This window comes from Agelaius tricolor, unplaced genomic scaffold (assembly GCF_023055355.1).
Source record: "Agelaius tricolor isolate 1412-34295 unplaced genomic scaffold, bAgeTri1.0.p SCAF_1, whole genome shotgun sequence".
Classification (NCBI taxonomy): Eukaryota; Metazoa; Chordata; class Aves; order Passeriformes; family Icteridae; genus Agelaius; species Agelaius tricolor.
Genome location: NW_027269261.1, coordinates 47,094,042 through 47,104,990, shown reverse-complemented (window position 1 = coordinate 47,104,990; position 10,949 = coordinate 47,094,042). Strand labels below are relative to the sequence as shown.

The following is a 10,949-nucleotide window of genomic DNA, read 5'->3' as shown; positions in this document are numbered from 1 at the left end:
CGAGTAGTAAAACAAAATAAAAGAAAATCGAGAGTAAAATAGCTTTGTGAAGTGGTCTTCCACAAAAAAAATATTACAACTGCATTCCGGTGTGAACCTACCTAGAACCAACTTGACCTTTCCAAAGGAAGCAGAACTACACTGTTCCCTCTTGGAGGCCCAAAGAACACGGATGAGTTGGAGTCTGATCTTGGGAATCTCCCACATCTAATTCTTCACCCATGTACAATTATATTTTCTTCAAATTGTGAAATCAGAGTTTCTATCTTCCATCAGAATTCTAAAACTCAGAGAGCTACTAAGATCAGGCTTACAAATACAACAAGCAAATCAACACTAGAGAAAAAGGAAGCAAATAAATTAACTATGTTGTTGCCATGCAGGCTAGAACATGATTCCTGTCCAGGGGGCAGGACCAGACTTAGTGACCTAGTAGATCCGTTCAAGTCCTGGCTTAAAAGTCAGCAGAAAAAAAAAAGATGCTTTTTCTGAAAGTGAGGCGATAGACAGGAGAATAATTAGTTGCTGAGTGCCACATCTTGACAGTGATTAGAAGCAAAACAAAACAAAAAAACCACTGTCCACATGAAGAGTAAGTTATCTTTGCTGCCAAAATTCTGAACTATGATGATATCAAAAGGGTGACAAAGAGCATGACTTTCAAGTGAATGGATGCAGAACGCAATAGATAAAGCAGTTTCACATAGCAGCTACCAAATTTCCCTGGTTTTATTCAAAATGTAGGGTTTATGTCAACTTTTGTCAACTAATCTCTATTATGCTGTTCATTCCCATTTCAGTCAATTGCATGAATACTAGAGTTTCCTCCAATAGAATGGATGTAACAATACAACACTAATTCATAAAATATGAATATTAGCATAAATGCCTAAAGCAATTCCCACATTTAAAAGTAAAACAATAAAATAAATCAGCTGCATAGTCTGGGCCTACAGGCTACAGACAAGTGACGCCATTTAAAGGCAGAACAACAAAAGTTCGATAAATCCAATCTCTGCAAGATCTAAAGCCTCAGACACAATACACAGCTCCTTTTTAGTCTGGATTCTGGAACACTGCTTTAAACAAATTAAAAAAAAATAAATAAAAAGGAAGCTAGAGATATTATCTGCAGCCTGAAGTCTAGGACAAACTTTTTAATTCTGGAGTGGTCCTCATTGTTGAGCATTAACAAACTACATGCCAAATTTGTTCCTGATTGTTTAACACAAGCAAAAACAGTCAAAGAGATATTTAGTGAAAGGTAATGCAAGACACATGTTTGATGAGAGCCCTGAAGCAAAAAATATGAAGATTCCTTTTCCCCAGAATAATATTTAGTTAATGCATGGAATTTTTCAATGATTCTTGCTTTCTATTTCTGATTTTGAGCATTTAGAAAAATTATCCCAAAGTTCTCACTGGTTAAGAGAAACTGCTGTACATTACACAAAGTCACATCCAGGTACAAAGACCCATTGCTCATACAAGCGGCAGGGAAGAGGCAGAGACAACAAGGTTCCAAACCAAACGTTAAGAGACAGGATCGGGCCAGTAATAGCCACCTTCTCTCCGGGCTCCATGACAAGGCTTTTCTGTAGATTCAAGTGTATTCCAAGTGTAAAATGGACAACCACAGAAGTGGACCCATCATATCTTTCCCATGTATATCTTTCTTGTAGGTATAACAGAATAACATACTCTTACAGGTGGGGGATTTTTATGTGTGTTGTGGGTTTTAGTTAACCCTTTGTTTGCCTTATTTTGAAGGTAAATTCAGAGGTAACTTCTGGCTGGTAATGGCAACTGTGAGAGTGGAAACAGAATACTTCAAGTAGTGTGGTCACTTTGGTGTAATAGGAGATCAAAATTTTTCCTTCATATCTACAAAATACCCCTGACCCCCCAAAACCCAACACCCAGTCCCAGCTGTCTAACAATATATCCATGCTGATGGCAGATACTGATTTAACTGAACTCACAGAGCATCAATCACAAAGGCTTATTTTCAGCATCTCTCTGTCTCCCATCCTAACCAAAATGGAAAAACCCCTCTGGAAATGAGCTAGTTTCTTTACCCACTGAAGAATTTCATAATCTATATCTTTCTCATATAATTTTAGATGCAAATTGTTGACATGTTATGCAAATTGGTAAAGTCAAACAGCCATGTCTGAAACTTTATGCTTGAGGGTAGCAATGAAACATAATATTTACTTTTCGTACATTTTCTCTATTACCCTGTTGTGTTATTTCATAAATAAAGCTTTTACCAATATGGATGAGAAACAATTAATGTCCTTTTGTGCAGTTTTAGCACTAAAATAGCACTATTTGAAATTAACATCATAAAACTGTTACTGTTGGAGTAATCTTTTACTAAGAGATTGTTACCCCAGTTAATATTCATAATTTATGACATTAGGTTAGAAAAATACTTAGAGTGCTTTAATTCAGTTAGAAATTAGTTAAGTTGGATAAGCATTGTGTTCCTCAACAGGAGGCTGAGAAACAGTAAAAAGTCCCTTACTAAAAAACAAGAACCACATTCTAACTCTAAGGACTGGAGTGGCATTTTATTTCCAGAAGTCTTCTCTTCCTTCTTTAGGTCCAACTTAAAATTCAAATATCCTGAAATCATAATCTAAACAGTTTCATTGGTATATCTTTTATGGACCTAAGGCTTTTGAAACCAAATGAAATTTTAGCAACATATTATTTATATTCTGGGATGGAAACAGTGTTTAAAATACTAATGTCAATAGATTCATAGTGGACTTTCCACATGAGAAAATCTTCAACATTTTTTTCATTTACATTATAGATTATAAGCACATGGTCCATGATTGAAAAATTCATCACAGTTACTTCAATAATATTTTCCAAAAGTACAGTTAGAGGGTTACCAGTAATGTTTCTAAAATGACTGTTCAAAAGTTAGGGAAGGAAGTAACCTATGCAAGTCAGCTCAGTCCATTCTATATCCTTATTATGCTGACTGATATCAAGGTTTTCTGATTATATACCATTTTTCCACCAAACTCATTCAATTATTCTGGCCAATGTTTGCCATGCAAATATATTCTTAGTACTGAGAATTAATGTGAGAATTATCATGAGAGCATTTTCGTGAGCCTTAATCATAAGACCATTTTCTTCCTCCTTTACTAATTACTTGTGATTTAAGTGCTGCAACAACTTCTGTGCAGCAATTTCTGACACAAGTAACAGCTTAATTTAATAAGTAATCATTATGGACTGTGCTCATTTCACGCGGATGACACAAGCTATGGAAAGGGTTCTATGAAAAAGACTACCCAGCCACATAATCCAAACTTGTATTGTAGCTACATGGAATAGCTGAACAAGACACAAGAGTGAGTTTCACCCCCTGCTTGGATCAAACATCACAGGTTTGACGAGATTGACAATTTGGCTTAAAGGATCACCCAGATCAAAATCACTCCAGTCTCACAAAAAGTTTGAGTGAAATTGCTTTAGACAGAATAAGAGGTGACACAGAATCACAGCTAATATGCTCTATATTTTCAGCTGTCAGATCTCCTCAGTTAGTCACTCCTTCCCCAGTTACTTTTATTAATCTTCCTTTGCCTCCCTCTTCTTGGCTCCTGTTTTCCAAACTACCAGTAAAAAGTCAGAGAAAAATCTTATACCTGAAGTCCCTCCTAAGCAACAGGAACAGACCTATAACCTGTAGAGTGTCAAAATTCAAGACACCCTTTATACAGCTAAAAATATACATGTAATAAAATTTCTCCATAATTCAAGTCTAGGAAACAATGCGGACATGAGCAAAAGCAGACCTTGTTTCCTTTTTCAACGTTGGCGAAATGAAGGAGACACAAACTAGGGGAAAACCCCAACAAAACTTGCAGTCTAAAGAGCTAAATTTTGGTACCATTGTAACAGGGACTTCTAATGAAAGTCAGACCACTTTAATAGGTAGTAATGGCAGCCCCACCTACAATATAGCCTATAAAGGACTTTCTTTGAAGATTTAGTAGGCATTCCTGTTGAGTGAGCCTGCACACATTTACAGCAGCTGAGAATTTGATATATATGCATTAACAGAGCAAAATAAATCACAGTTTGTGCCATAGCACCAAATAAGAGGTGGGAAGAATAAAATCAGCTGCATTCACAAATAAATAATAACACTTCATTCTTTCTCTTTCTTTAAAGTTCTGGAATGGATTTTAGTGAAGCCTTCATTCAATGCTAGGTATAATATTGATTTTTTTAAAGCTTTATAGATTTATATTGTATTAGTTGCAGATGATCATGCTGAGAAAAAAATTACAACCAATAGTTGGGTAGGGTGAAATTGACTCATTCATTAACAAAAAACCCCAACCAACCCAGAGCAATAAGAATAATTTTACCACTTAAAAAGTACTCACTATTCAGAAATTATTCTATAATTCATATCTATATACATACACAACAAACATATGCATGTTTGCACACACTCTCTGGCTTAGAAAATGAAAGCCCTGTGTGCAGAACAGCAGTCTACTTCAAAATCATTTATCTTTCATCCACTAAAACATCCCAAAACTATCAAATTTTTCTGCAGATTAGCTAGAATTCCCCCTCCTGCCATGTGCAAAAATACATTTTTATTTCAGCTTGCAATAAAAAGAGTTTTATTAAAATCATATGTTTATACAGAGTACCAAATACTTTATACATTTGAAAGGTATCTGTACATTTTTTCATTACTACTATTTCCAGTGTAGCCAGTGCTTTACATCCAATCCATCTAAGCAATACATTCACTCAGCAGACCCTGTACTACAAGGAGCAAAAACAATTGCCAGACAAGAGCTTTTTGGGAAAGCAGCAGAGTGAGAGTCCTGGTTCTCTTTTGTACAGTGCTTCTTCATAGTTCAACAGGTGACAAAACACATCTGCTTTGCATAACATGTCCCTGTAAAAATCACTACAGAAACACCATTTTGTAAGATCTTTACAGCACCCGTAACTATCATAGAAGCCATGTAAGTCAGTAAGCACTTAAACAGCACTTGGTGCTCCCTGTAAAAAACACACTTGTGGAATTACAGCCATGCTTTCCCCAAGTAACTGTTTCTTCTCCTAAACACAGATAGACTTCATTATCCAAGTGTTTACTGCACTATTGATTAAGAGAATTCTAAAATATTGTCCTGCATTCCAAATTGATGAGAGGGTATACGTGGAATATATTTGTGAAGCTGTTCTATTTCAATTGTCTTATGGCAACACCCTGAAGAGCCCTAACTGGATTCTCACACATGAGTATTTAACTTTGACATCTGCAATAAATGACAGCTCTAACCATAGTTCTAATGAAAGCCTGTTTATCTGTTTAGTCAATCTTTTCTACAGATACCACAATTCAACAAGCCAGACTTCTCTATTAGGCAATTTCTGTTTTTGAGAGCAGTACATTTGTTTGATTATCAGAGGAAGAGAAACAGAATTATCTTCTGTGAATTAAGGTCGCTCACAGGAATGTTTGTTCTAGGTGACAGCAACTACTTGATTGCCTTAAACTTCTGTGTGGAAATTTCTGTCAGAAAAAACTTTCTTCTCATCAAAGAAGTTAAGAACAATCAGTCAATTTAGTTTTCACTACATTTTTTTAACTTACTGACAACAGATCTAAATTTATGGCATTGCAAGAAAAAGAAATATTTAGTATTAAAATCCACATCTAATATTTATTCATAATCACTCTCTGTCTTTAAGCTCTTTGTATGTTACAGAAGTAAACAGCCATGATTTCCACTCTGTTGGGAGATTTTCATCACCAAATCTTATGAAATTTTCAGGGACACACAGCATCACTTTTGCATTCCTTTTTTTTACTTGAACAACTATGATAGTAATTAAGCTAAGAATAACCATTAAAAACCAGCTTTTTCTAGAAGGAGGAAAGAGGAGCAAAGGTCTTGCACTTTGGACATTTACTGCAGAACAGCCAGATAGCAATGGAATCTTACATTTCCTCCTATCCCAGTTAGTACAGCCTAGTGCAGCACAGTGGTACGTGTGTTTGCACTATCCTTTTCATCCATCCATCCATCCATCCATCCATCCATCCATCCATCCATCCATCCATCCATCCATCCATCACCTTGGGATAATCATCCTACCTTCATTACCAGTTCTTTTGCCTGCTGCGAGTTGTCAACACGGTAAAGCACCTGACCAAAATGTATCTATGGGGGCAAGATCTCCAGAACCAAGAGGTGGAGAACTAATAGGTCATATTCAGATATAAGGTCCAGTGAATAGAGATTTTAAAGAGTCCCACTTTGTATCCCATGTTAGAATAAAGTCTTGTACAGCACTAACCTGCATCTGAAAAGATGATGGAAAGATCTGCCTAGCTTTGAGTTGAGTACAGGAACATGAAATCAAGATAAAACAAGAACCTTAATGGCTTTTTAGGAACCCACATAAGACCATCCCCCTCTCTGACCTGAAAGTTTAATTGAAAATTCCTTAGCATACCACCACAACTTGATTTTTACACAGACACCAAGATGATTACAGCCAAATAGTCATGTAAACATTAGGATTAAATTCTTTTACTCTGGGGTTTAAACTTCTACATTTTAAAGTGTTCTTCCCATTTTTATTATATTGAACACCATTCTGTCTCAAGAAACTGGTTTGATTAATGTTGGATTTTTCCCAGCTGTGCTTGTCATTTATTGTCTATATAAACTTCATATTCTTTATACACATAAACACAACACAATCCTAAACCATTCTGATTGGTATAACACTAGGAATTAGATTCTGAAGCATAATTTTTCTCTGAAGTCACGGTACTTCATATGCAAGTCATTATTTAATGTATAAAATTAATCAGAATAATATATATACTACTCCTTGCACATCTGCAGTCAATTTCAAAGCATCATATATGCACCTAATTATTTTTGTATTATTTTTGTTAAAATGGATAAAGCAAAGATATTTTTAAGAAAATACATACTTGAAAAGTAATTTATGAAAAAAGAAATCTTCAGCCTTTAATACATACAGCTTTGAAATACATCCTACATTCTCTCCTTCTCTCAATTTTCTATAATGTGTATTTATATATGGTAACAATTCCACACCAGACATAATTCATCTCAGCTGCATGCAAAAATCTATGTAAAAAACAGCCTAGAAAAGATCTTAAATTAAATGAATACTCACTTGTTTAGTCTTTGTTTTTGTAATGGTGTCCGAAATGGGTTTCTTCCTCTCTTTAACAGCTGTTTTAGAAAACAGTTCTTCAAACTCATGATAATCTATGGAAGGCTCTTCAATTTTTTCCCACACAAGTGAAGCACTAGAATCTCTAAAGTTAAGCAAAAGACCTATGTAGGGCAATGTCAAACTAAATAAGGTCATAAATGGAGGAATTAAAAAAAATTAAATAGCAGCAATTTATAAGCCTAAATTCTACTAGCAGCATTTTGATAAAAACTACTGTTGATTCTTCCTCACACTTCTGGGTTTTCTTTTTTCATGTGTGATACTGTCAGGCTTATTTATATTCACCCACTCTACATGCCTAGGAATAAAAATAGGCTGTATATAGGCTATAAAAGGTACAGACATGGACAGGAAGAGAAGTAGAAATAGACAGTTATTTACTGACCACCTGTGCAACAGTGGCAAGAACTTCAGAAGAAAGAATAAATTCATCATTAAATAACAGCAGATGGGTTTTATAATTACTAGTCAGAGATACAAGAAAAATATTTACAAGGAAACTTTTTTCATGACCAGCAATGATCTTTTACAAAACCCCCCCAAAAACATCAACAACTGAAACCAAGTCATATCAAAGCTATCAGAATTGCTTTATGCAAATAAATTGCAGATTGAATCTGAGTCTGTTGAGTGTACAAGGTGGAAAAAAAAAAAAAAAAAAAGTATTTCAAGGTCACTGAAGAAAAGAAAGAGAAGGATAGAATGTGTTCAGCATAGATCCATCTAGAAGGAAGACACTACCAAAACTTGCAAATTCCTCCAGAGAGAGACCAATGCTACCTTGAAATTTGAGGGGAAATCACAAATATGACATTTTAAAAAACATTACACAGAACACTTGGTGGCACACCATCACCCCTGGATCTCTTATCCACATGTGATATGTAGCCCCAAAGGACACTGAAAACGCTACCATCAAAGAGCTTCCATGTGCAAATAACTTTTGTGCGCTTTAAAGAAAATGGGCGCCCTATTTATATATCCAACTACACATAAAACCCTGCTTGCATCCATGTTCTCCCAAAGGCCTACCTAGCAGGAAAGACTTTTGCTAATGATAAACAATACTACCGAGACAGCCATAAAGCAAAACCACCACTCTACATAATTCTATGACTTACCTTTTACTGTGGAGCTGAATTCTTGTCCAGTAAAGAGGCTTCATTGGCCGAGAAGGCTCTATTACATGTTTCCTGCTCCCTTTCTCCTGATTCATCCCCATTGCAAATAAACCAGATGGTAATGGAGGAGGAAGAAAACCACAGCCCTGTGGGACTGCTGGGTAAGTGCTGCCCTGGACTGCTGCTGGAAGGGGAGGTGCACTTCCAGGCAAAGGTGGTGGGGCCGGAGGAGGCATCCCCAACCCAGGCAAAGGAGGGGGTGGTGGAGGGACACCAGCTCCAGGCAGAGGTGGTGGAGGAGGCACAGCTACACCAGGCAGAGGTGGTGGAGGGGGTACAGCTACACCAGGCAAAGGAGGTGGAGGAGGTGGAGGGGGTACAGCTACACCAGGCAAAGGAGGTGGAGGGGGTACAGCTACACCAGGCAGAGGAGGTGGAGGGGGTACAGCTACACCAGGCAGAGGAGGTGGAGGGGGCACAGCACCACCAGGCAGAGGAGGTGGAGGGGGTGGAGGGGGTACAGCTCCACCAGGCAGAGGTGGTGGTGGAGGAGGAGGGGGTACAGCTCCACCAGGCAGAGGTGGTGGAGGGGGTACAGCTGATCCTGGAAGAGGTGGTGGAGGAGGTACAGCTGCACCAGGCAGAGGTGGTGGTGGAGGAGGAGGAGGTGGAATGGCCCCTCCAGGCAGAGGTGGGGGAGGTGGTGGCAGTCCTGCTCCAGGAAGCGGTGGTGCTGGGGGTGGCAATCCCAGGCCGGGCAGAGGAGGAGGTGGAGGAGGGACACCGGCTCCAGGTAAAGGTGGTGGTGGTGGAGGGGGAGGGGGGATACCCCAGCCAGGCAGAGGAGATGGGACTCCTGCTCCAGGCAAGGGTGGTGGTGGAGGTGGTGGAGGGAATCCAGGGCATGGAAGGAGAGGAGCTGGAGGCAGCATTGGTATCTCCCCACTTGGCAAATGTGGAGGAGGAGGGAGAGGTGACATTGTGGTGCCCGGGAAAGAGTGGTCCAGGTCTGTCACTGCTGAGACAGCAGAAGAAGGGAGTCCTGAGCCAGGTAGAGGTGGTGGCAGTGGTAATCCTGCCACAGACACGGGAGTAACAAAGGAATGGCCATGTGCTCCAGACAGGGAGGCAGCCTGTTCAGTCGCTGGCAGTGATGGGGGAATGCTACATATGGGCTCTGGGGGCAAGGAAGGGGGATGTTCACTACGAGTTACAGCTACAGTACTTAGAGGCTGATGGGAAACTGTCATTTCAGTCTCTCCTTCAAATGCAAGGGACAAATCAGCTTTGGGTCCTGGAAGAGGTGACTGCGGTATACTCTGTACTGATTGGCTTGCATCCAATGGCACTGAGATTAGCTTCGGTGACAGAATTAAGGAGATTTCAGAACAAAATGTGGGCTGTAGTTCTAGAGCTGGCAAGTTCTGAGTAGGCCCTTCACTTTTGCCCCCTTCTAAGTGTGGTGGTGGGGGTGGCTGTGGCAGTGCACTAGCTGAAGGCATTCTATGTATTAAATAATCCTCTGTTGGTGACGTTTGTACAGATCTCGCCTGTGACACAGTCCTGGGTGTGGTCTCCTCTTCATTCCTTTGAAGAGTCACACTGCTGAGTTCCCCAGAGTCTGCGTGGTCACTTTCCTGCTCCCTCCCAGCAGTCTGTACCTCTGCAGCAGGAAATTGTTTCTCTAGTTCTGCGATTTTTGTCCTCAGATCCTCAATAGTTTGCTCAAGTTGTTGGATGACACTGGCACGCTCCTCAGATTTCACCTCAAAAGCATCCTTTCAAAGAAAACAAATAATAAGATCAAACAAGGATAAGATAACATTTATCATCATATAAAAATTAAAAATAGATCAAGAACATTAGATCAAGAATACTAGTATTCCAGAGGTTCAAAAATAAGCTAGTTATGTCAAGGCTTTAAAAAGTGAGGAATCATTTTGGCTAACTACATTTTAAGTGGAAGAAGACAGTTTAGTATAATTATTTACTTATTTATGACAATACCTTTGTCAGTACAAGGATATTTTAGACTGTGATTACACTTGTCAAAAGCAAAAATCAGTAGCAACCCCTCCCTCCCTGCAAATACCCTGACTGAGAAAACAACCAACCGCTGAGCACAAGTACTGCAAGCATTTGCCTACACGTGGATATGAAGACACAGTGCTGGGAGGGCTCAGCATTATTTGAATTCTGTTAATTGAAAAAAATGTTCAGTGTTTCTTTAAAGGGATCACCATGAGTAGCAGACTCAGCATATTATTGACTGCTGCATTTCAATACACACCTTAATGATACAACACCGATCAGGAATGCAGAACACTACAAATGCTATCTTTTGGAAAACAGCTAAATCTCAGAGCCAAAAAAGTATACTTTTCTCTGGCCAGCATAACTAGGAAAAAAAAGAAGCAAGAAAAAACTAAGGGAGAATTTTCATCCTACCCCAAATTGATAATACCTCTGCCAAGAGACAGACTGTGATAGGAAAGATTCCTGCCTGGAATGATTATTCTGTATTCGACATGTTTCACATTTTTT

At 38.8% G+C, this 10,949-nt stretch overlaps 1 protein-coding gene across 4 annotated transcripts in view; it reads right to left on the bottom strand.

Moving 5' to 3' along the window:
* The window catches only part of FMN2 (formin 2), a 153,065-nt gene that overhangs the window by 93,096 nt on the left and 49,020 nt on the right, over window positions 1-10,949 (bottom strand). For 2 of the 4 annotated variants that reach the window (XM_071432704.1, XM_071432706.1), the window contains 2 exons: window positions 8,406-10,183; window positions 7,222-7,366 (listed from right to left, as the gene is read on the bottom strand). In XM_071432704.1, the coding sequence (XP_071288805.1) occupies window positions 7,222-7,366; window positions 8,406-10,183 (1,923 nt within the window). The remainder of the gene's footprint in view (window positions 1-7,221; window positions 7,367-8,405; window positions 10,184-10,949) is intronic. The other 2 variants (XM_071432716.1, XM_071432711.1) reach the window with 2 other exon arrangements.